Source organism: Carassius gibelio, chromosome B23 (genome assembly GCF_023724105.1).
Source record: "Carassius gibelio isolate Cgi1373 ecotype wild population from Czech Republic chromosome B23, carGib1.2-hapl.c, whole genome shotgun sequence".
In the NCBI taxonomy this organism is placed as follows: Eukaryota; Metazoa; Chordata; class Actinopteri; order Cypriniformes; family Cyprinidae; genus Carassius; species Carassius gibelio.
In genome coordinates this window covers 15,790,375-15,817,178 of record NC_068418.1, presented here as the reverse complement: position 1 = coordinate 15,817,178, position 26,804 = coordinate 15,790,375, and the positions used below count along the sequence as shown (strand labels likewise).

Below are 26,804 nucleotides of genomic sequence, written 5' to 3'. Positions count from 1 at the left end.
GGCCATAAAGGCTGGATGCAATTAACGGTTTCTGAGAGAAAAACGTCAACAAGGCTCTAGAGCGCAGTTAAGATGTATCCAAACAAATAAAACAAAATGATGCTCACTAAATTTCGGTTTACAAATCTTACAAATCCACACCCGTTAACCCTGGTATCTCGTCAGTGATCGTAAATTTGAAAAGGCACAAGAAAAAAAAGAGCAAAGGAGCCGTTTTCATGGTGTTGGTAATTTAGAGGGTTGGCTTGCAGCCAATCAAAGGGCCAAATCGATCCAGTCGACCTCAGGGCCCAATGGCAGTGTTATTTACTACTGTGTGTGGCAGTAGTCACAGATCACCCACTCTGACATCCTACCGTTGGGTGTGCTGAGACCACAAATAGAATTGTCAGTAATCTCCGCAGTCGAGCTCTAGTTGTTTGTGTGGTATCCAGGAAAAAGACTACATGGGTAATTAGAGCAGATACAGAAACAAGCTCAAACACACACACACACAGGTGATGCACACTCACCATGGCTTGGGATGCCCATGTTGTTCGCCAGCTGGTACAGGCGCTGCTGCTGCTCCTCAAAAGAGCCATGCTCATTCAGAGCTGACATCATGCGCCTGTAGTGCTCCTCAGGGGTCATGTGACTGCCCGGCTCCAGCGCAGGCGTGTGAGAGTTCTCTGTGGGATGAGAAGCAGCAAAATTCAATCAGCTGGTCCCAAACTGTGTGATTTTCTGTGAGATGTTTGAGTGAAGGCGAAGCCTATGTGTGGTTCTCCTTGGTACGCTGGGCGGCAGTAACTCAAGCCAGCGCATGGGAAGAGATTCTTGGGGGAGAGATGGGGAGGAGGAAGAGAGGTGGAAGGGGGATATTTTACCCTCCTCATTGAAACTGGAGCTTTGCCCCGGGCAGGCGAACAGAAGCAGTGCGGCCCAGCGCAGGGGATGGGGGAGTGTGTTCTGCCAAGCGCCAGATAATCCACCCGAGAGGCTTCAGGTGTGTGTGTGTGAGTGTGCTCATGTGGATGATGTTTTGAGGCATTGTGAGTATGAACAATTTTGCACAATATAGGTGTGTGTGTGTCATAGATAGATAGATAGATAGATAGATAGATAGATAGATAGATAGATATTTGTATCTATTTTGAATTACATTCCATGTGAATTATCCTTCCTTTCATAGTAATTTGAATTACAACTGTATTTCCTGTTTACTACCTCATTTCAATTTCAGGAAATTTCTTGGCATTCTCTGTTCAGTTTTGAATGACACACAACCCTGCTCAAGGAGACATGACGGCTCGGATCTGAGGTCTAAAGCTCCTTTATTACGGTCTGTCGGTGAACAGTCCGTGTTAAATCCAGCCTCTGCAGCTTTTCTGGCAGCTTTGGTCATTAAAGGTAATACCTGCTGCACTGAGATCAGTACTACCCTCCAGCTGTGTGTGTGTATTTCTGTGACTGTGTTGTGTGTTTGGGAGGTAGGATCTCAGACAACAACAGCTGCTACGCTCTCAAACTACACATGTGCACACAAAGGCACACACATTGCTATGTTGTTTGGGTGTGGTGATGGATCACAGACACGCAGACACAAGACATTAGATCAGCGGCATTCCAAAGCCACGCTAATCCACAGCGGGTGACCGACGCAAGCCAACTGTAATTCACAGGACTAAAACACACATAACACCCATTTATCATTCTCACTGCAGCAGCCGTACTGATTGGGTACACGGTAATGAGTGAGCAGATAATGCCTCAAAATAAAACACTGTCCTAACACGAGAGATCTCAGGCAACTGATTGCTGGGTATGGATGTGCTGTGACACATATATACCGATGTCACATACTAGATGCAGTTATGTGAAATTCTATTATTAGAATATTGGCTTGATACAAAAATAGTAATATTTATTTACTATATAAAAATTACTTTTTTTGTATTTCAGAATGAGTAACTCCACCAACAATGAAATCTCATTGGCCCAAATTTCTGTGAATTGGTGTTTGGTAAATGTCCTTGGGAATTTTAACAATCTTCATATTAATGTATTATTAAGAGGTATTAATAACCTCAGCATGGCAGACATGCACTATATGGTCAAACGTATTGGGACACCTCTTTCTAATGAACAGGTTTGACTATTTTAGTAATTTCCATGTGTACAAATCGTAATGTTTAAGCTTAAAATTATATTCTAGGGAATAGTGTTAATTTTATAGCAACAGTTTGGACCCTTTTCTATTTGAACATTACAGTGCCTCTGTGTATAAGGCAAGGTTCAAATAGAAATTGGTTGATTTAGTCAGTGTGGAACAAAGCAAAGTCCTTATCCCAGTTGAACACCTCTGGTGTGACTTTAAATGCAGACCTTGAGCCAAAATCTCATCACTAAACACCAATCACTTGTACATATGAGAAGTCATTTTAAACACTTTCAAAACTGTTGCAACAGAGATGGAAATACAATTTTTACATACATGAATTATGTTTCCATCTCTGCTGCTAGTATTTTTTCTGGGAATGTCCCAATATGTTTTGTCCATATATTGTATGTACAAGTCATACAGTATTGTTCAAAATAATAGCAGTACAATGTGACTAACCAGAATAATCAAGGTTTTTCGTATATTTTTTTATTGCTACGTGGCAAACAAGTTACCAGTAGGTTCAGTAGATTCTCAGAAAACAAATGAGACCCAGCATTCATGATATGCACGCTCTTAAGGCTGTGCAATTGGGCAATTAGTTGAATTAGTTGAAAGGGGTGTGTTCAAAAAAATAGCAGTGTGGCATTCAATCACTGAGGTCATCAATTTTGTGAAGAAACAGGTGTGAATCAGGTGGCCCCTATTTAAGGATGAAGCCAACACTTGTTGAACATGCATTTGAAAGCTGAAGAAAATGGGTCGTTCAAGACATTGTTCAGAAGAACAGCGTACTTTGATTAAAAAGTTGATTAGAGAGGGGAAAACCTATAAAGAGGTGCAAAAAATGATAGGCTGTTCAGCTAAAATGATCTCCAATGCCTTAAAATGGAGAGCAAAACCAGAGAGACGTGGAAGAAAACGGAAGACAACCATCAAAATGGATAGAAGAATAACCAGAATGGCAAAGGCTCAGCCAATGATCACTTCCAGGATGATCAAAGACAGTCTGGAGTTACCTGTAAGTACTGTGACAGTTAGAAGACGTCTGTGTGAAGCTAATCTATTTTCAAGAATCCCCCGCAAAGTCCCTCTGTTAAAAAAAAAGGCATGTGCAGAAGAGGTTACAATTTGCCAAAGAACACATCAACTGGCCTAAAGAGAAATGGAGGAACATTTTGTGGACTGATGAGAGTAAAATTGTTCTTTTTGGGTCCAAGGGCCACAGGCAGTTTGTGAGACGACCCCCAAACTCTGAATTCAAGCCACAGTACACAGTGAAGACAGTGAAGCATGGAGGTGCAAGCATCATGATATGGGCATGTTTCTCCTACTATGGTGTTGGGCCTATTTATCGCATACCAGGGATCATGGATCAGTTTGCATATGTTAAAATACTTGAAGAGGTCATGTTGCCCTATGCTGAAGAGGACATGCCCTTGAAATGGTTGTTTCAACAAGACAATGACCCAAAACACACTAGTAAACGGGCAAAGTCTTGGTTCCAAACCAACAAAATTAATGTTATGGAGTGGCCAGTCCAATCTCCAGACCTTAATCCAATTGAGAACTTGTGGGGCGATATCAAAAATGCTGTTTCTGAAGCAAAACCAAGAAATGTGAATGAATTGTGGAATGTTGTTAAAGAATCATGGAGTGGAATAACAGCTGAGAGGTGCCACAAGTTGGTTGACTCCATGCCACACAGATGTCAAGCAGTTTTAAAAAACTGTGGTCATACAACTAAATATTAGTTTAGTGATTCACAGGATTGCTAAATCCCAGAAAAAAAAAATGTTTGTACAAAATAGTTTTGAGTTTGTACAGTCAAAGGTAGACACTGCTATTTTTTTGAACACACCCCTTTCAACTAATTGCCCAATTGCACAGCCTTAAGAGCGTGCATATCATGAATGCTGGGTCTCGTTTGTTTTCTGACAATCTACTGAACCTACTGGTAACTTGTTTGCCACGTAGCAATAAAAAATATACTAAAAACCTTGATTATTCTGGTTAGTCACATTGTACTGCTATTATTTTGAACAATACTGTAAGTGTTTGGTGATGGGTTTCTGGCTCAAGGTCTGCATTTAAAGTCATTTAAAGAGGGATTCAGCTGGGATCCGTCAGACCAGTCAAGTTGTTCCACACTAAATTAATCATTTCTTTTTTAACCTTGCCTTATACACAAAGGCTTTCAAGAATCGGAAAGGGTCCTGTCCAAACTATACAATTAGAATTGCTCAATTCCCTATAATTTCATTATATGCTTAAACATTAAGATTTCTACTCATTTAAATTACTAAAGTAGTCAAACCTGTTCATTAAAAGGGTGTGTCCCAATATTTTTGGCAATATAGTGTATGTAAATGTCTTGCTTAAAACACAAAGTGAAATATGAATCTCAACAATCATTTGAAACAAAATAATCTCCAACAAAAACAACAATATTGCTATGAGATTTCGCACCTCATACGAGGACTGGTCTACAGAACAGATCCAGATCACTGCCTTCTAGATGCTTTATTATATGTGACTTGGTGTCACTGAGTCTGCCTGATGTTTCTGCTGCATGCCTGCTGTGCTGTTTCACCTCATTAGCTCAGCTGGTTGACAATACTCAGGAGCTCCACCAATTTGCATATTAGCTAAATATTAGCAGTAAATATGATCATGAAGACAGTGATTCTGTGCTCACTTTTAGACTTTTTTCCTTCACCATAATGATACAAAAAGTGCCACTACATGTCCAAATGATATCCAGACATACAAAAACCTCAAAACCATGGGCTTATCGCATAGACTCAGACATATATTCCTGAAAGGAAAACTAAACCACAATTTTGTTTCCTAGCAGAAGCAGGAAGTCAAGCACCCTTTCCTCCTTACTGTGTCCTTCACTCAATTGCTCATTTTCTCCCCAATAGACCAATGTAAATTATATTAGAACAATTCTAGTAATTCTGGACCTCTGCATTTGTGTTTTTCTTTTATACCTAGTTAAGCCATGTGGGTTGTCGGTATGGATGTGGGATATTCTATGGGTATTCTAAGAGTCTTATTGACTGGAATATTACTAACTCAATTTTCAACGATACAACTTTTTACAATCGATTTCCTAACTTTTTGTCTCTACAAGCACAAGTCAGTAATCAGACCGGAGAGTTCCTACAGAATTCACACCAGACAAAATGTTCCTTTTTTTTAAGTTTTCCTGCTTGGCTGATGTGTTTGAGGCGGGCAGCGTCTGAGCACATAGTGCTCGCATTCTCCCTCTTGTTTTCTGTCGTCTGTCTAATAATCAGATAGAACTGTTAAACAAAGGAATTAACGTATACAGAAAGTATTATAATGATTGCTTTTATATTATTAGTAATATTAAAGCAAACATTATAATACTTTCTTTTTGCCGTCAGCATTAAGCAAATACACATTTATATCATTTAAACAAATCTTTGAAAGACTAATGAACATTTAATTTCACAAACTTAGTTGAATCCAGTTGTGATATCTTGTGAAGTGTGCATTTTTTTTCCCAGCATGATCGCGTGTTCTCTGTGTGACGGTCGGTCCATGTGAAATAAATGCTTTAAACTTTAAAAATCTAAAATTTGATTCCCAATGCACACAAACTTCCCAGAATACTGAGTGTCCTGTTGGTTACAGTGTTTACTTCATTTTTAATTATATTTTTATTAAATATTTGTGTAAAATACTTTGTCATCTAAAGTATAAGTGTTTATTTTACACATTTATTTTTTAATCCATTGTCAAGTGATTTCAAATTTCTTAAATATTAATTAAAATTAAAAAAATAATTACTTTGGCTTTATATCGGCTTTCCTGCTTTCCAAGATATTGCATCAGCAATCGGCCGTCAGAAAACCAATATCGGTCGACCACTAGGCAAACTAGTAAACTTGTCACCTCTACTAGATCTAGATCACCACTGCTTTGACCTTTTGACCACACGATGCTTTTTAGCAGCTCTAGGTGAAGGTGAGAGTGTTTGGTTAATGACTGCTGACTTTGAATTAATCCATATAGATTCTGCTATTGAAGTCTGAATGAACAGTTCACTATTTTAAGAACCGAACTGTCTGTTTACATGTAAACATGAATAGGCAAATGCTGTACTTGTGAACTCTCTGTAGAGAGTGTGTGAAAAGGTTAGCAGGAGGGGGGAGGAGATGTGTCTTCCACTGAGCGTTGTTCTCTCCTCCCTCCTCTTACTATCTGTCCACCCCTTCCCTCCACTCTCGCTCAATCTCGCTCCATCTATTCCCACCTACTCCATCTTACGCACTAAGGTTAAACAGCTCTAATTGAAGTGCATTATCGTCTCCAGCACACATACGCACATCCACACACATGCACGAGAGGGGCCCTTACCTTTAGGTGACACGCTGCGGGACTTCTTGCTGTCAGATGGGCACTCGCTGCTGCTGTTGGGGGAATAGGCTCTCCTCTTGCCTAGAATATCATCTGTGGAAAAAAAAGAGAGAGAAACAGGTTAGAGGGGCTCAGATGTGGTCAGACGGCTCCTAAACCCCTCAACATGCAGCTTGCTGCCTGGCTCTATACCTGCATACATGATGGAGCTGTGAGACCGACTAAAGATACGAAGAGTTGAGAGGGCCCTGCGCCAGCGTGAATGACAGATCTGGTTCTTACTCAGCCATGTGCAGAAACGAGAGATTCTTTTTCCCGCTCTCTCTCTTTCTCCTATCTCGAATAAACATGCTTTCTCTTTTTTTGCACTCACCCTCACTCTACCGTCATTTCTTGTCTTGACTCTCTATCTATCTCTCCTGATCTTCACACCGGCCTAATACGGAGTAAAAGCTCCAGAAATGAAAAGACGAGCAAGAAAAGAAATTGGAGAAAATGTAAGCGGTCTTGCCTATGTCTTCTATCAAACTCCTGTTGTCCAAATGTGTCCTTTTTGCTTTTTTCACTCACTCTCACTCTCTGTTTTCAGTGAATATAAAGCTCACACCTTTTGCTAATCTCTTCCTTCCTTTCTTTCACTCTTTCTCTCCCTCCCCCTTTTCTCTTTATCTCTCTCTCTCTCTCGCTCTTTCTCTTTCTCTCTCTAGAAAAGTGGAGGCTGTCTGCACTAGCCTAATGCAGCGCTCTAGTGAGCCGCTGGTGTCTAGTGTACGATTACAGCACCCTCCTCCCCCCAAACACATCTCAAATCAATATCCTGCTAATCACGCTGGGAGGGGTGCTGCTGAGAGCATGGTGGTGCATGCATGCAGGAAGGAAGAGACCGTTTGTCATTGCACTCTCCTCTCTCTCTCTCTCTCTCTCTCTCTCTCTCTCTCTCTGCCCTCATGCGCCACATGAAGTAAAAAACGTCAAAGCCACAGAGTTATGCTCTTCCTTTTGTCTTTTGTTGCTGTCTGATTCTTTATCTAAATGGACTGTGCAATACGCTGAGAGGAAACGGATTATACATTTGCTTGCATTTGAACTTTTATTGTATTTATTGTGTTTTATTCTCTATGGATATCATAAAAAAAGTTATTTTTAAAACATTTATGGTGCCCTGCAGGTGCATCATTATAAAGACCTCATTCAACAAGCACATAGATATTTCTTATGTTGACATCTTTCGTATTGAAGGACATGTGGGTGCAAAAAAGGGACATATCGTTCTATTTGTTATCAAATAGACATTCCAGTTGGTTGCATTTGGGTTTAATAGGTAAAAATCTCTTTAATTTACACCATAATCATTTAGGAACTTTTAGAGGCTGATCTACATTGAGGTATGGGGTTGTTGTTCAGTGTATTTGTTAAAGCTATCAGTCTCCATTATTTCAACTTACTTTTTTAAATAATCATATGTAACAATGGAATTCATGGTGAAAAACTACATTACCCATGATTCTACAAGAAATTTCCACCAATCTGAGAATCAAGACAAGCTAATTGTGCCAAACTCCTATTAAAAACTGCAAATGACATAAAAGTCAATCTTCAAACACACTCTTAAACTACTTAAATAGTGTATATAATAAAGTTTTGCAGTAAACAAAATATGGTGTTTTATATAAATAAAATCTACTATATTCTTTGAATAAATATTTTTACCTGTCATTATTAATTTGATTGTCATTCACAATAAATCATGGGATTGTTTTATTTACGCGTTAATGCCTTTAAGTACAACTACTTGTACCTTTGTCTTTTTTTCTGACTTTCAAAGTTTGTTATATTGTGATTCACCTTGTTGCTGGCTGGTTTGGTTCATGGCTTATTAACAAAGAGTTTTAAAAAATCCCTATGGGAAAAATTAATGGGAATAAGCTCACACCTAACATGTACAAACTAGAGAGTTGCAAAACTCTCGTTTTGATTTCACAAGGTCTTTAAAGGAAGCCATTACTACAGATGACCCTTATGTGTAAGCCATGAATAAAGCTCCACACATCAAAGAAGAGTGAAGGGGGAGATTCTTGCATGGCACAAAACCGAGAGAGCCTGCACCTCTGTAAATGTCCGACACAAAAGTACAAACTACTCTCTCACACCCCTACCCCTCGACACCAAGCGTACTGCTCATCCCTCTCTGATAAGAGTGCTGGAAAGAGACACAGAGAGAGAAAGAAAAGCAAGCCTGCGCTTGAAAGAGCTTTTGGAGTGGCAGAGCTCAGTCTGGGATTCTTTGTGGGGAGCGAGCTTTACTAATGACGCTGTTTGATGTATTCTCATCAGGGGGGAAGGCTGTCTATCCCAGTCCAAAGAGAAAAAGGGGCCTCTCTAATGGGCCCCCATCTCCTCTCCTAACCTCTGCCCAAAGACAACAACAACACTCCCTCCGTCTGTCTCTTGCTCCACTTTTTCTCCTTTCGTCAGCCTTTGAGGTGAAGAATCTCCCTTGGCGTATTCAATTATTTTCCGCTCTCTATCTTCACGTGGAACTGATACGATCACGGCATAAGTGTAAAAGTATAGCAATCGGCTGCTCCTGTCTATGCATGAGCCAAAAGAGCTCAAAAGCCTGCAAGGGATGTGCAAAAACTTCAGATGAGCAGGTAAGGTTTTAGTTTAAAAGGTGTTAAATAGGAGTAAAAGGGTTAATTCCCCTAAAAATGAAACTGAAACTCTGAAACTCTTTCATCATTTACTTACCCGCAATCCTGTATTACTGTCTTTTCTTCTGTTGAACTTAAAAGAAGAACAGTACGGTCCCCATTGACTTCCACAGTATGGAATGCTATGGAAGCCAATGGAGACCATCAGCTGTTTGGTTACACAAATTGTTCAAAATATCTTCTTTTATGTCCAACAGATCTTTTATGATGAGAAAATGTTCATTTTTGGGCGAGATGTCCCTTTAAAAGGAGCATGAAGCTACCTAATATGAAAAGGGTTGGGGAAAAACTTCTTCGTAACCACAGCACCCTCTGGTTTCTGTAGCAGCTACGTTGAGCCGCTCTCTCTTCCTCTCTGTACGTCTCTGTTCGACCCTAATCTCTCAGCAGTGTCTTTCCCACAGGGCTCAGCCACCCTAGCACCGCTATCTCCAACCCAGCCTGTTCTCCAAGCTCCATCGCGTCTTATCAGGCAACCTCCTGCCTGCCAACACTCCCAAAGCCCTGGGCTGAGTCCAGTTCCTCTCCATCTCAACCTCCATCTCCATCTCTTTGAAATCAACGGTCCTGAACTGTCACTCAGACCTACAGCTCAAACTCACACAGTGCTCCGTCCCCCGAATCAACCCCCCAAGTGTTTAATCACAACCTTTGAAACCTTTTTTTTTTTAACTCTCATGATATGATTTGACAGCACAGAGTGATTTGCAGTATGAAATGCTTTCATAAGCGAGAGAGCAAAAGTTTTGGAGCAGGGCAGCGTGCCCGTGGCGTCGGCGCAGGCGGAGAGGAAACCTGGCCCTGGACCGAACTCTGTCTGCTCTTAGCACTTTGGTCTCTAGCTGAAGTAATGCACTCAACAAAAGAAGAGAGAGTTCGGGACAGTGAGGAGGAAGCCGTTATTCTGCATGGAGGAGCTGGAGGCGGGAAGCGACACTGACTCACTTGCAGTTTCTTTTTTCCTATAAACCTCCATGTTAACTGTTCACCAGCTTCTCTCCTGCTCCTATCCATTTATTGTTCTCTGTTTGCATGATTTTTACTCAAATTTGTAATTTTTTTGGTAGTGTATGAAGGAGCAATTTATTTAATTAAAAAACTTAAATCTTTTAGATCTAAGTTGAGATTTAACTTCTCAGATATGTTTGTAATAGAATACTTGCATACTTAGAAATATATACTTCATACTAGCAAACTTGGTGCATATTGCAGATTATATACTTTACACTAGCATCCTTAGTGTATAGTGCAAAGGATAGTGCATAGTGTGGAGTATATACCAAAAAAGGTTAAGTCCAAATGAAATAATGAGTCAAAAAAGCCATAAACGTTCACGTTGTTTTCACTGGAAATGGAAGTTCAAGTTGAGAGTACTGCATCAAATGATATGGTATGTCTCAACATATTTTCTATTGTATATCGCACATTTTGGCCAAAATATGTTAGATTGCTTTTTCAAACATAGCCTTTAGCTGCATTTGGAATACCATATTAGCATACAAATCAAAAGGCAGAAATAGTAATATGCTAGTTTACTATTTTCCAAATTAAACCTTAGTCTTTTCTACAAACTTTTAAAGAGTTATTTTCGTAAAAATATGCTATACACACTTTATATACTTCTCTACCCTGAAACTTAGCGCTCATTCAAAAAATAAATGCAAAAAACAGCTTCAAAGAGCTTCAAAAATCCACAGCAGCAGCGAGAATACTGCACTCTCTCTGTCTCTCAGTGCGCTCAAGGGAGAGGCAGGGTTTCAGCAGCGCCTGTCTGCCTCAGGGTCAGAGATTTTTAGGCGGAAAGCCTTTAATACCAATTAAATGTTGCTTCTTAAAGCTGTGATGCTCAAATTTAACACCAAACAGGGAGGCTCGGAGCTGCCTCGTGCCTCAGCCATGTTACCCAACTCACAGAACGGCTTCTGTTGCCAGCGCTGTTGCTAATTCCTTTAAACTTCAGCCTGTGCGGCACAGAGCCAGGCCAAAACAAGGGCAGAACTTTAATAGAGGTGGGGGGAGAAAGAGAGAAGGCTAGAAAGATGGAGAAATAGCAAAACGACTAAATGAGCAGAGAAGGAGGCTCTTGGTTTTCTCCTCCTCCTCCCTTAGCTCCTTCCGTCTCTCCGGCTACTGACAAGTTGGACAGGCCACACTCCTTAATTCCCTTTTCTTATTCCCTTAATCTGTCATCTTTATCAGGCAGGGGAAGTGGCGGGCGTCGCGGCGGAGCCCCAACCTCCAATCAATCTCCACATTACAGCTGACAGAATGGTGCTAATAACTTATTGATCCCCCTGTTTGTGGGGCTCGGCCAGAACTGAAAGGATGGCATTGATTGGCCATGGCGGGGGGGTGAGCAGCACGGCGCTTCCGCCAGCCCAGAGGATTCAGCACCACCCCCCTCTACTGCCGCTCCCCCACTGAGAGCCTTAGGGGAGAGACAGAGAGAGAGAGACAGAAAATGAGGGAGGGCAACACACAGAGGAAAAAGAGAAAGATCAAAATCATGGGAAAAAGAATGAGAAAACAACAGAATGAGGCAAAAACCACCGCAATTGAGGGAAAACAAAAGACGAAGAGACAAATGGTGGTTGAGGAAAATGCAAGAAGATGCAAGAAAGGCAGGCGTCTGTGAGAGAATCAAAGGACAGAAAAAGGAAAAAAAAAACGTGTATAAATTTGGTTGCGTTATATGACAACCAATGTGCTCACGGAGGTGATATTGCTATTGATTATATCATATATTTGGGTGGTATTTACTATGCCAGATTGCTTTACTTTATGTACATATAGTATAAGAAAAAAATTAATTAGTTAACAAAAGTTTTTAGGCCAGAAACTTGTTTTCCTTTTTTGAGTAACGTGAATTTCCGCAGCTGAATTCATAAAGTTTTAAAAAACTAGTTTTGCTGTTTTGAATGAACTATTTTCAACTCAAGCGTTACATAATGTGAAGCAGTTTTTTGCACTGATGTCAGTCTTGTTCATTCGTTATGAATAATCGTATCTTTTTTGGCCTCCATCCATCACATCTGTGATATATTATAATATTATTATAATTTATAGTAACAGTTTTCTATTTTAATATATTTTAATATGCAATTTATTTCTACAGAGGCTGAATTTTCTGAATTTCAATTTTGAATCAGTGCTGAAAACAGTTGTGCTACTTAATATTTTTGTGAAAAGGTGATATATTGTTTTTCAGGATTCTTTGATTTAAAAAACAAACAGAAATCTTTGTAACTTATAAGTACCTTTATTGTCATTTTGGATCAACTGAATGTGTGTTTGCTGCCTAAAAGTAATAATTTCTTAATTTAAATAGTAAAAAAATATATAAATATCTTGTTTACACCTAAGTTTTTGAATTAATTAATTGGTTAATTAATATTAATTAATCTGAGTAGAATTTAATAAACTTTTGAAACAAAACTTATTCCATAAAATACTTAATAATTTTCACCATTAATAAGAAATGTTTCTTGAGCACCAAATCTGCATATTGGAATGATGAAGAATCATGTTACACTGAAGATTGAGGTTTATATATATATATATATATATATATATATATATATATATATATAATCAAATATTATATATTTATTTTCTGTCTATTCAAAGTGATTTACAGTGCATTTGGCTATGGCCCGCCCATTGATATAATGATGATTGTGCACAGGATAAGTAGACTTGTGTAAGGGGGAAACAAACATCACTGACAGGACACTTAGATGCTTCGTCTTGAGCGAGAATATTTAGATTATAACATACAAATTCAGGGAATCTATTCACTGGTCCAAATATACAGCAGTCTCACGCTGACGCTCCTGTCTGTCTTTAGGAAACCATGAGAGCGGCAGGGAGGGAGGGGAAAAAAAGCAAAAACACCTTATATGCCTATTAAGAGTCTCTGGTCTGACCGCAAAGCCACGTTTAGGAGTCTACACAGAGAGCCAGACAAGCTGCCGGCGCCCTGCCCTCCCCCCCATCCCTCACTGGGGCCAGCAGGCCGTCCGGCCGGACGGAGAGAGGGGGGGTGGGTGAGGGAGCCGCCTCTCCTCCATCGCTGACTGGCTGCGGCTGACGCCTGGGTCAGCTCTCATGTCTGTCCCTCAGATTTAATTAACGGGCCTCTCCGGTGCAAAGCAACCCCAGCGCTGCAGTCGGCTTCCTCTTCCTCCGCCTGTCTCGCGACTCCACACTGCAGTCCACCCTCCCTTGATACCATACGACGCTCTGCTCATTCATTTGTTCTGCACTTTTCCAACCTTTTCTTCTCTCTCTCTCGCTCAACCACATACCCAGAGAAGAAGTCAGACTTGAAAGGAAGTAAAAGAGACTGTGTGACGGAACAAAAAAAGCTGTTGGAGTCTCACAGCTGAACATGGAAAAATGAACACTTGCGTCTGCTTTGATTCAAGCTTATATAAGCTCAACCTTTTACGTACTGCTACATCCACTATGCTGTTACTTGCTGCATCATGTGGCCAAATGCAAAACTTAATAAATGTGCATCTTTGATCTTTCTGATCATGTGAAAAACACACTTCCAAATGGCTCTGTTCTAGCCATTCGACCCCTAACCTGGCCCAGGGACGGAGGCTCTCTAATTTCACTGGCAGACAGAATTAGACGCGCTGCGTGATCGGATTGGACTTGTTTACAGACATGAGTCTAGCTGCTTACAGCACCCGTTAAACCTCTTTTAAACGCTCAAACTGACAGATTTTGGTCATCAGCCACGCTGCAGGTGGCTTCCGCTCTTACTCCTTTGTGTCTTCTCCAATTAAGATTATGATTAATTGAGCATCTTCTATTCAAGTAATGGCAAATTTGACTGGTCTAGTTTTTAAGTCAACCCTTAGATCTCCAGTCGAGTAGAAACCTAGAGCCAGGTAAAGGTGATTTGAACCACATTTGGAGCCATACGATCAGAGAGATATAGAGGACTGGGACAGTCGCTTAAGACTTTGTTATGCTCCACTGATGCTAATGTAATAGGATTTAGACACATATATTCACATATAGCCATTTTACCAGAAACCAATAGGATCCTCCACTTGACTTGGCTGTGCGGTATTTATGTACCACAACATAAAAAGCTCAAATTAATTTTAACTAAAAATAATAACCTTTTTTTTTAGTGCTAAAATTACTAATTAAAAAAGTGAAATCTAAGGATGTCTAACTTTAAGCAGTTAGTGATATTAATAGTCTTTTGTAGACTTGAAAAAATAATAATAATGAAAAACCAAGATATTAAACCACACTGGTCAAAATAAGACTTGTTATTAAAAAGTATTATTTAAATTAAATAAAATCAATACAAATAAAAGTATAAACTATTAAAAATAAAATAAAAATATCTTATATTTTAAGAAAACAGTAATAAATGTTACAAATATTTACATTCAACATAAATCTTCAAACAACATTAAAGCCTAGGTGTAAAACCAGACAGGTAAAAATGACTTAACCAACTTTGGGTGACCATGTGATTCAGCGAACCAATGAGATTAACACACATTATGTCCGGTAGTCCTTCTGTTTGGTCGGAGATTAATGACAAATAAAGCTATTTACTGAAAGTAGTTTTAACGGTGGTTTAAGTTGTGTGCTAAGAGAGACGAAGACAAGAGCATTAAGTAATGGAATGAATATGGCCACAATGGAGCGCCTAATGAGCTTACAGCCCTCAATCATACAAATTAAACCGAATTAAAGTACTAGCACGCAGTCAGTGTAATTGTTCTGCATCAATCAAAGGATAAACCCTGTAAAAACAGAGTATGATGGCAATAAAACAGAATATTAAAGACAGAGAAAGCCACAGAAGCAATTACAACGATAATGCAATTTCACAGATTTGACAAGTTTGTATCATAATCATAAAAGCATTTTTGGCCACTTCACTCAGACAACTTCCTGTGTGTTTTCTTTTGCTCTTTAAGTATGTTTTCACTTTATATCCATAATCACATGGCCGAACATTCACCTCTGATTATATGTGAATGTGTGCTGTCTCTAGGTGTGTCCTACCTGAGTGTGCGGAGCAGGGCTGGCCCTCGGGCATGCCGTGCTGTCGGGTGTGGTGCAGGTTGGAGATGATCGTTGAGAGGTCACTGTCACGACTGGAAAAAGGAAAGCAGAGGAGGAAGAAAGAAAAGGAGACAGAGAGAAAGCAAGAAGAAGGGAGAGAGAGAAAGAGAGAGGGGGAGGGTAAATAATGCATCTCTAGGTTCTTAATCACAGATTCATAACGCAAAGCAACTCACTAACACACACACTCACATTAAGTATACTAGGTTTAAAAAAAAAAAAAAAGTTTAATATAGAACAATTCTGCCCAATTAAACTAAATTGATCAAACTTACCAATTGTACACGAGGAAAACAATGCATAAAGTGTACAAAAAGTAAACCCAAGGTAATTCCACCACAAACAACCTCAACTGAATCAAACATGGCTGACCTGGTGCACTCCAGTTTGGTCCCTTTAAGTTGAAACGCTCTCTGCCTTTGGCTCTTTTGCCTTGCTTCTGTATTCATTGTCTTTTGGATTTTAAGCGTATAATGAGCACTGACAGATTCCTGCATCAAGCAATTTTGAGATTCATCCTGTCTCATCTTCAACCTTAAGATGTTCTAATCAACACATTCAACTCATAAGCAGTTTATGAGCTTAAAACCAGGTGATAATGGTTTTTATGATCGCTCTGCTGAAATCGCTCGGGTCTCTGGAGGTGCACGAGGTGCTCGGGGGATGAGTGTAATCTCCAGAGATCTGCCATTTCATAAAGGAGCCTGATAAGTGGTGAATAAAAGACGCTGGTTTATCATTCAACATGAGCGTGCAGATTTAGAAATTAGAATGGATAATAAAATTTGTATGTAATTCCGGCGATATTTAAAGGTGCTGTATGTAGGATTGACACTGAGTGGTTGAACTAGGTATTGCAGTCCAAATTCAAAATGTCAGAGAGGATTTTTTCACCTGGCCCCTCCTCCTTAGACTTGACGCACACGCAGGTTGCCATATTTATGACACAAACAGGAACAAGTGCACTTGATGATGAATGAAATGAAGTACACTGTGTTTTCCACCAACTGGCAACCCTGAGTGCCGAAATACAATTGGTTAAACTGGCAGAGGGCGCGTTTCACAAACCAAAACAACAACAGACATTCTGGCCAGAACGCACATTTTCAAAGGAGAATAACTGACTGAAGCATTGTTTTTCAAATAAAAAAGTATGTTAACTTAGTGTGTTTCTTAAACTTCTTCAAACACATTATGGTATTTTTATGCTTTAATCAGAGTCAAAATCTTACATACAGCCCCTTTAAGGAAGTACTTGTGCTCCGGTGTCATACACAAGCCAGAGAACCAATTCTGTTAGCTGTTTTGGACAGGTGAAGAAACCAATGAATATTAATATATACTTGAAGTTATCTTGCAGCAAGCTAAACTTTTAGTTTCAACTTGATATAATGTTTCAAACTTAATCAATAAGACATATTACATGGTTTGATTCAAACACCCCAGGTATCCACACATTTGTTTGGAATGATTTTATTGTATACATTTTTTCCATAGTAAAAGTGACCCCACAAAGAATCAATATTATCTTGTCAATTGTGTACTAATAATATTTGGTAAATGGAGTTTAATTAGGTCAAAGGAACCTATTAAAACAAATAAAATGGAAAACATGAGGTTAAATATTTTTTATTTCATAAATATCTTTCATAATTATGTTTACATGTCACTCTTTCATTTTTTTAATTTTATATTTATTTTTATTGTTGTTGTATTGTTGTATTTATTGTTGTATTGTATTATCTTCTTTAAATAATGTTCACACATGATTCATATACACATGAAACATGAAGAGAAAGAGTTAAAACTCTTAAAACTAGACCGACAAACTGATCCCAGGCCAGGACCGACATTCACACCGCACACTTGTCTTCCTCTTCCTGGTCGTCTCTTCAAGGCCAACTGAAGGGTTTACAGATTAGAACTGGACAAGGCCGTCCCCTCAACCTCCCTTCCTCCCTCCTTCCTCCTCTCATCTTCCCTCACTCATCCTTCATTAACCCTTGTAAGTCCTGCTTGGGCCATGTTGTCTCTATAGAGACCAATAGAAGTGTGTCATGGAAGTATTTTAATGCAATCTGATTACAGCTCTGATCGCATTATAACGCATAATAATTTCAAATACCCGATTAGCATTTAGCAAATATCAGATGCATATCTCACAGCTCCTGGTGGTCTACGGGGCGCACTAATATCAAGAGAGCTCCAACGGACATTTTACGGGCTGTCACAGAACAGTCTCACAATCCACTGTGTTTCTGTGGTGGGCCTGTGGCCCTGCTGTTTGTGGCAGTAGAAATGCTAGTTTTACAGTCCGTAGATTACAGGCTGGGCTTCAGTAATGTCAGCCTGCCACGCTTTCAGTTCAGCTACAAACAACACAGCACGCACAGGAATTTATTCTCCATGACCGAACTGGGCTGCAAATTCACTTGCCATTCCGAGAAGCCAGAAGTCTGACAGAAATGCCATTGGTCGAATGTATGACAAAAGATCAGATGCACGATACTTATAAATATTACAGCATTCACTGAGCAAAAAAAATGCTGGATAAATTAGGATATTATCTTAAATGCAACTTAAGTTAATATTGTAATTGAGTTAAACGAGCATGAGCAATGTTAAATGCAAGTTATTAGAAATTATGAAAAAAGTCAAGCATAAATTATATAGAAAATTATAATTTTGTAAAATATTTTTCATGTTTAATTAAAAAAATCATTATTTTATTTAAAAATACTTTAACATAATACATTTATAAATATTTAATAAACAAAATACATTGTTACTAACATAGACAATGAATACAATGCAGCGAAAGCACAATCGTTCACTACATTTACAAGAATAAAAAATTATTATCAGAAAACTCATATTTCATTTGATAAAATACAAAGATAAATGAGACTGAAATGAATCGATAAAAGAAACATTAATTCCCTGCAAAATATGCAAAGTGATCTGACAGAATATGCTACATCGATACAAGCTGCATCATACAAAAACAAACACCCTAAACAGCTCAAACTCTAGTAGAAACCTCTTTTTTAACAGCATTTAGATTGAAATGTTATTCAGAATTTGACGTTTGTCTATTCTAATTTGACAACAGCGCTATAAAATAATAAAAACTTGCATGAAACTATGCTACTCCGTGCAGCGCAAAGGTCCATTTAACCTTTATCTAGGAAACAACTCTGCCGTTCTCTATAGGTCATCCAAGTTCCTCCATCCATCCCCTTAACAGGGCATCAGTCCAAACAACAGCTCCATCTTCCAGTTCCCGCTCTGGCAGTTAAGGAAAGCTATTATCCTCGGACGGAGGCTCTGCAGTGAGCTCACTAAGCAAGGACATTGTTAGCAAGTTAATTAGCACACTTTTTCTGGGCTGTCCCGGTGAGGGCCGCTAATGAGGCCTCCCACGCCTGGCGGCCAAGGTCATAATCTGCGTCAGGGCTGGAGCTAAGACCCAGGTGCCTGAGTCAGCGATCCCACACAGGGGAGCACAGGGCGGACCTGACAACTCCGCTTAGGACATGAGCTGCAGCTTATCACGCACTGAAGACGATCAGCATAATCTCCACCTAAACTGGTCAATACCTCTTACACCTCCCTGTCAACTGCAGACACTTTGCCCCAGATATGACCAACTGAAAGAGAACACGCAATGGGCAACATGCAACAAATTGGGACCTGATGACTCTACAGTGACCAGTTAGAAAAGGCTTGAAAATAACAATATTTAATGCCATAAATAAAATGTCAAATTAAATCTCATGCAAAAATATATTGTAATAATCTATAGTACATTTTACATTAACTATATATATCATATCTATTATATCATATTAAAAATGTGCAGGAAAAAATGTGCTAGGGCTGGTCGGTAAATTGATATATACAGTCTAACAAAGGAATGTGTCAACCAAAAACATGCTTTACTGCCTGGGACACGATTTAAAGTATGTTTTGAAATAACAGTTAAATTATGTAGTTTATGGTGGGCCCTTTTAATCATATTTTAAATAATAAATACTTTTATGTTCTAAAGAATTTAATTCACTAAACGGTCAAAACCAGGCATTACTATTCTACGTTTATTTTTATGAATTTCTAGCAAATGTAATATTTTGTAATATACAATATTCAAATAAATAGAATAATAGCATATTTGGAAGGTGCCAAAAAATGAATCAGAGACATTCAATGCAGCTTCAGAGTCAGTGCTTTACAACGGAATGAAAATCTGTGGCACCGCAACGAACAGCAAATCATCTTTCCGATGCCAGAAAGATAGGGGTTTTTGCATCAACTGTGTTGTTGCTGGTAGCAGACACATTTCCTCACCACAGCACTCACATGCAGAGCTGAAAGCACTTCCATCTGTTTTTTACGTACATCTGATATAGGAGCACTAGGCCTAGGGTTTGCGGTTGAATGCAGAGAAAACCAGCTGCACACCTGCACAGAGCTCTGCTTGACTCTGATTCAAATGCTGCTAAAGGGATAAAGGTAGCTGTGTAAGGGATTTAAAGAAATAGTTCACCTCAAAAATGAAAATTATTCACCTTTAATCTTCCCCTCCAGTGAGCTCTGCTCAAGAACTGCCACAACTGAATCACTGATTCAATAAGTTGAACTGGATCAGTGAATGAATCATTCAAATGGATTTTGTTAACCGAACAAATTAACTCAACAGATGCATCTCCAAAGAATGATTTGTTCCCTAATCGGGGATACAGACTACAGATGTCTCTTAAATAAAAAAGTCATATGGACTACTTGTTTTATATCGCTTTTGCATTCCTTTTTCCAGGCTTGAAAACTCTAGTCCCCATTCATTCTCACTGCAATTGTAAATTAATAATAGTCATACAGGTTTGGAACATGATGGTGAGTAAATAATGAAAACTTTTGAGTGAACGGTTCCTTTAAGAAAATGTTTTGTGCTTATTTGCACTTAAGCTGGGTTTTCAAATATGGCATCTAAATAAAAAGCATCCGTTAAAAGACAGGTATTTATGAACTGACATTGCATTTAAAGCAGCTCAGAAAGCCATTGGACAGACGTGGTGTTCCTCATGGCAGCGGGAACGTCAGGGAGGGAAATAGTGCCAGCACAAGTGCCCCTGCGGTGACACGGGAGACGAGAGCTGGCGCCAGATATAGAGGTCACACTGAGAGCTGGCAGACTGGGCATCCTAACGCCAGGGCTTACACCATTACTGAACACAGCGCTGATAGTCTCACCCTGACACACACACAAAGCGGTGCCAAGCAGAAAGTGGGAAGGCATGTGGAGAGGATGCCTCCTTTTTACAGAAAGTGACAGACGTTTTGCACTATGAACTGGCACTGGAAAACAAGACCAAAATTGAGAACCAATTTGGGTACAAAAATGGTACAAAACTGAAAATTTTACCATTACTTTTATTAAACAATCATTCTGAACACAGGTTGCACTTAAATAATGTCCAGTAAAAATAAAAAAACTTTGAGAAAAAAAATCTATGTTTCTATTTTTTTTTTCTCTCTGTTGTTATTCCGCTCACATTCAGAGCGAGCAGCCAGGCCTCAGCGAGGAGAGCAATAAATAAATATCGAAATAGATACATAAATAAATGAGAGCGCAGTGCGTTCTCCTGAGCTTTCTTGTTGTTCCTGCCTTATAAAAGCTGATGGGAGGTCGATAAGCACGCGGGAACCCAGAAAAGTAGAAGTGAAACAAAATATTATTTTGCCACATTGAACGTTGCGGCGTTGGATAATCAGAAAAGGCGAACAGCGTAAAAAGCCTGAGAGTTGTGATATGTGGTACAATGTCTGTTTAAAGACAGCTGCTCTCAGTAGATGTGACATTAATGACATTGATTAACTCATTTGGTTGAAACAAAACCAATCAAAGAGATGCTAACAGGAAAAAAACACCTGATTAAAACATCTTCACTGTTTTACATATTTATGTTCACTTGACACGCAAGGGAAACGCATTTAGTTGATGCGTGTTCAATACAATACATTTAGTTTCTAAATGTTATTTACGGCACAATGCAGACTTCTTTTCCATTAAACAAGTGGTCTACAGTTAAATTTTATGATTACATAAATTATTGAAAAACAAACAAGTAAATAAAAAATAGCATTGCCATAGTAAAACGCTTTAAAAAATGTGTTAAAGTACGCATTCAAAAAAGACGCATTTACTTATGAACGTTTTTTTTGGGGGGGGGGGGGGGGGGGGGTTAGGCTTTAATTCCAGCCCTTTGAATTTTGAAAGTGTGAGTATAAATTAGCAAAACTGTTATATCGCAATCATAGCAGGATGCATTTGTCCACTTTTTAAAAACAGGGCTTTAAACGTCACAAGTATTCCTGAAAACAGTAAAGTGTAGAACGGTTAGCCTACAGCCGTTCCTTGGGAAGAGCCCTGGACATTCTAAAAGTTCCAGAACTGGAACCCAACCACTAATTACTGCCTTAAGAGAAGGTTCTTTCCAGGAATCCTACAGCATCACATCCCCTTCCCAGCAGTGTGTCGAGCAAAACTGCAGAACTGCACAGGGAAAGGTTTTAACAAAACAAAAACGAACGAATGGCACACATGGTCACATGGTTTAAAGTAAACTTGAGTACTCATTTCCTCCGGTGGACCACACAAATGATTGAATATGGACAATTCCATTAAATCTGTGTGACCGTACCAAAACCGTTCAAACAAAAGAACCCCTTACATAAAAAAATTTGGTGTTGCCTTAACCTAAACCATTTCATCCAAGAGGCATTTCATCATCAGCTGAATGTCTCTGAAAGTGCAAAAAACATCTATTAATCTATGGGTCTATTATTTGTCTGTTGTTTTTCAGAAAGAAATTTCCAAAAATACCCAGTGTCAAAGCACTCAACGATATTACATTAATCAAAAAAAAGTTAAAGTGTCAGATGAAAATGCCCTTGACTGTACATACCAGCATTTTAAGAGCCTGGCCAGTCACAGTGCGCTAAAGACGCTGGTTTGGGTTGGCTTCAGTCCTGAGGTTTGGACCAGCTGATTTCCACTTCTGGCTAGATGAGTGCTTACATTCAGGTCCAGACAGCCACCAGGGAAGAGGACGGCACGCCTTGCTGGACAAACGCTTCTAAAGCTAAACACAGACAGGTCAGGCCCTTCTATGAAGAGGCCGCAGAAACCCGGGGGAAGACAGACAGTATTTCTATCCAGACAGGTGCAACAGTTGTCTGATTTATTTCCTTTCCCTGTCCCTCGTGCTCAAGGGGAGGGTCCACCATTCTGGAATCAACCTGCCTCCTCCTCCCCTACTTCATCTAATCCACTTATGTTTCTGCACTTCGTTTTTTTCCATAGGTTGTAAATAAGAAAAATCATCAAAAATCGTGAGAGTATCCTAATTAAATCAACAGTTAAATGCCAGTAAGATTAACACAAGAGACAAAATTGACTTTATCATTAACTTAGCATTAATATAATAGACACTATGGGATGGGCCATCTTTTTTGGAGGCTTTTCTTAGCAGGTTGTCCTCTGAGTAAGTATACTATCTTATATAATCCATGATGGTTACTCAGTAATGACCCAGACAAGCAGTCAGCACTTCTCAAAGCCCTGGTGTTGACACACCTGACTGTGCACAGGTAGGCTTCAGGAAATGATTGGCATGACCTTGAAGACTAATACTATGACAAACATCTCATACTTGCAAATTGTATTGCTAAAGCAGAATGCGAAAGTGAACGTTTTCAGATAGGAGGCCAGTCGACGGTATGGAATTGTCTTTATCAGCCGATTATATTTACATTTCAAAGATAAAACCGAACTTGTTATTCTGTTATTCAGTATGGTGTTTAGACTCATTCAAGTGAATCGTGACCCGAAGACCCTCAACCTCCACATATGAAATCACTAAGAAAAAAGGAATATAAAAGACCATGCCAAGTGTTACGCTTCACCCTAAGCGCAGTTGTTTTCTTAAAAAGAAAGGTCTGTATGCTTGCAGGATACAGGAGGACTGTGGACTAATCACCTATAAACCTGCTGGCCATTAACATTAATCTGGTTAAAAGATATAGGGAGTCTTCTTTAAGTTGTCAAAGTGTACCGGCTTTTCTCACGGCAGTGGCTGGAAATCCTCTGAAAACTAAACGCGCACGATTGCACAAACATATATCATCGGGAGGTGTCTAAAACTGCACTCATTTTGTTTTTAAATATCTTTGGGTAGAACGGTTAAAGTACGCTGAGGTCCAAAAGTCTGAGTCTGGGATTCAAAATCTTACTTAAACCTGGAAATAGACAAAATTTTAGGAGAGACATCATAACAAAAAATGAATAATAAATATATCAGATTATTCCCTATTTAAGAACATTTGTGACACTAAAAATCTTTTTACAAGTGGTCAGAAATTCTTGCTTCCATTGAAGCAAAAGAAGCTCTTTGGATCACGCTGGAAAAGTTCTACTGTCACTGAAACAAAAGAAAAAACGAGTACAGAGACATTGTGGACTTCATTTAAATGCAACTTTTTTTTATCAAAATGTTAAGCTGATAATATAATTAGCATTAAATTAGATAAATGTTAAACAGAAGCGGTCTCAAGCTTTTGGGACACCTCTGTACACAGTACATATTAATGCAGATAGATTTGGACTAAAGAAACGCTATGCACACTCTACCACAACATTAATATAAACTGCAATGATGAGGCGTAAATATGATCAAACGCAAAAAAGAATTCCCCATACTTCACCATCCATTGACTAAATCCAATTTGTTAAGACCCCTCCACAACTCACTTACCCAGTCCAGCTCAATGGAAATTGAATTTCATAGACTGAACATCCCATTATCTCTTTCGGTCAGATCCTCATCTCAGTAAAGTATGGGTGAGGTGAGCGGCCCCGGAACAGAGGAGAGACGTGGCTCCTCGCAGTCCGCCGCCTTTAACAGGGAAAAGCCCTAGATATTAGTCATAAGTGTTCTTTAAATTCATTAGCATCTTCACGCGCGGGTATCTGAAGTGTTGGGGGGAGATCACTGTAATGAGTTTAGCTTGCCAGTTCTGGTTCCTGTGCCGTCCTTGGTGTCACAGGGTAAGTGGCTGCCAGCGGCTCGGGGGTTGAGTGAAGGAAGTGACCAAGAAAGTCTTGCAGATGAGGGCTTAGGTTTGTACCTGGGCATTCAGAGCTGATCCTCTCCAAGGTAAGAACTCGGAGCCCTTCTTTATTCCACAACATAATCATGTTCAAGTTGTGCTTGTGAACACATCTGGTAGCTAGCTAGCATCCTGTGTGGCTCAACAAAATGGACTGATCCAGCTATGACCTGCCTATGCTGGATGAGGGCATGACCTCAGAGGTACGTATAGGCTGCCTTGAGAATGATATCCCAACAGTGCTGTGTAATGACCCAAATTTACCGCTTAACACCAGTGGGCATAAACCCAAGCCTCTTATACTCAAATGACTCAACCATTGGAATTCATTCGCCATTTACTGCAGGGGAAAAAGTTTATAACTGCACAGCTACAACTATTATGGCACATCTTCACGGGAAAAGAGGTGTTAAACAGAAAGGCAACTAAATAAGTCAAATTATCACTATACGCAATGGCGGTTGCTCTAAGAAAGCCTGACAGGAGTTAGGGCTAACGGAGACATTTTTAGCAAGAGCCAAGTGGCTAATGAGAAAAGAGAATATTGTCTTCTCTTACTCTTCTCATTAGAAGCACTGAAGCTTCCAGGAGATTTAACTATTCACAACAGCACATGCAGACACAAACTCTCACTGCAAACACCGCTGAAACTACTGCTGACACTTCAATTCAAAAAACTGAAAAATCACCTAAAGACCCTCGGAGGACAGAAAGCCTCCAGTCTCAAAGCAACAGCTAGCTTTGAAAGGCATGCTCTGGTGATTAAAGAATACTTAATAATAGATCAGAACCTCAAGGCCGGGCTTTTCAACAAGTTTTTTAGTAGAAGCGGAGATGGTCTGACAAAAATGCGGTACCCCAGACTCACCTGCCAGGGCTGACATCTGCTGGCTAGTTTTCACCTGTAATGCATTTAGGCAGAGCGAAAGGCTGGTGGAAAAAGCGTTCTCTTCAGCCACTGCTCTTAGCTCACTGCTGCACCGACCGCAGGCTCATAAGCTTCTTCAGGCTTGTGTGCCAGAGAGGAGGGAGGCCAAACACAGCTCATGAAGATTTAATGAACGCTGAATTCCTTCATTTCCCTCACAGTGATTGGAGACGGAGGTGTGGAACTTGTAGCACATCGCAGGATGGGTTTTATTTTTTTCATGGAAAAGCAAATATTAAGACTGTTTCAAATTATGGAAAACTTAATTACGCAGCCTCATTTAGGCCAAATTTTAAGGCAGCACTGCATATATGCTTCACAGAGACCACAATCCCAGAATGCATTGTGTTGGCGTTAATCAAAAAATACCAAAAAGTATCCATAAAAATGCTTAATGTAATTAAAAAGTGATACTTTCCCCAATATTTGTGTTCAGAGTGAATTGAAAAAATTCTTAAGTAGTTCACTAGGTTTTGAAAAAGGTCTCTTCTATGTTTTTTAAAATGAATGTAATTTATGAATATTAAACCGTTATAGTTAGACAGTTATAACATAAATGGCATGGACACTTTAAAGCACAAAACAAGTACTTTTATATCCCATGATACTCAACAATCACTACAACATTTTTATATGGTACTTTCAGAAACTAACCAATAATACTACCATGGTCCCACAATAGTGCAAGTCCAAAAACTCAGACATTTATGGCTACCTATGACACCTTTATTAATACTTAGTTAGTGATATAAAAAGTGATATACAAATGAACAGGTGTTAAGGCCTGTTCACTACTATAACTAAGGATACTGTAGGTGTATCGATAACTAAATAAGTGTCCACATGTGCTGTGATTATATCATCTGCTGCTTTAAACGCTCAAAGTTCTTCCATTGTGATTCCAATGCTATTGTTTCTCTGTCGTTATTATTATAGCTGTAATGTGGACTTCCCTATTCTCATAGAATCAAAATGATTAGTTGTAATCATGATGTAAAATGATTACTTTAGCCTATGATGACCAGGTACTGTCTTGCTTTCCACAGTCTTTAACAAGAGTTAAAAAACCCAAAATAGAACTGTGTATGTGGTTAAGGCACATGCTAAAATAATAAAGGTGTTTCTTTTAAATTTAACACAGTGGAAATTAATCAGGTAGCCACTCAAGCCATTCTGAGATCTATGACATCAAGAAAGTTGGCATGACTGCAAATACCTCATCAACAATATCACTTCTCATATGGTTCATGAGAAGACCTCATGTTTATTTCTGTGAATGCATCCTGTGGGCTCACTAGCATGGGTATTTTGTTGGCACATCCGGTGTGTCTGTAGTGTCTGCCAGAAAACTAAATGA

General features: G+C 39.3%; 1 protein-coding gene across 4 annotated transcripts in view; it reads right to left on the bottom strand.

Moving 5' to 3' along the window:
- Positions 1 to 26,804, bottom strand: part of LOC128011466 (sterile alpha motif domain-containing protein 11) — a 58,549-nt gene that overhangs the window by 17,459 nt on the left and 14,286 nt on the right. For all 4 annotated transcript variants that reach the window (XM_052593922.1, XM_052593921.1, XM_052593920.1 and 1 more), the window contains exons 4-6: positions 15,292 to 15,383; positions 6,533 to 6,625; positions 513 to 668 (exon numbers count right to left, since the gene is read on the bottom strand). In XM_052593922.1, coding sequence (XP_052449882.1) covers positions 513 to 668; positions 6,533 to 6,625; positions 15,292 to 15,383 — 341 coding nt within the window. The remainder of the gene's footprint in view (positions 1 to 512; positions 669 to 6,532; positions 6,626 to 15,291; positions 15,384 to 26,804) is intronic.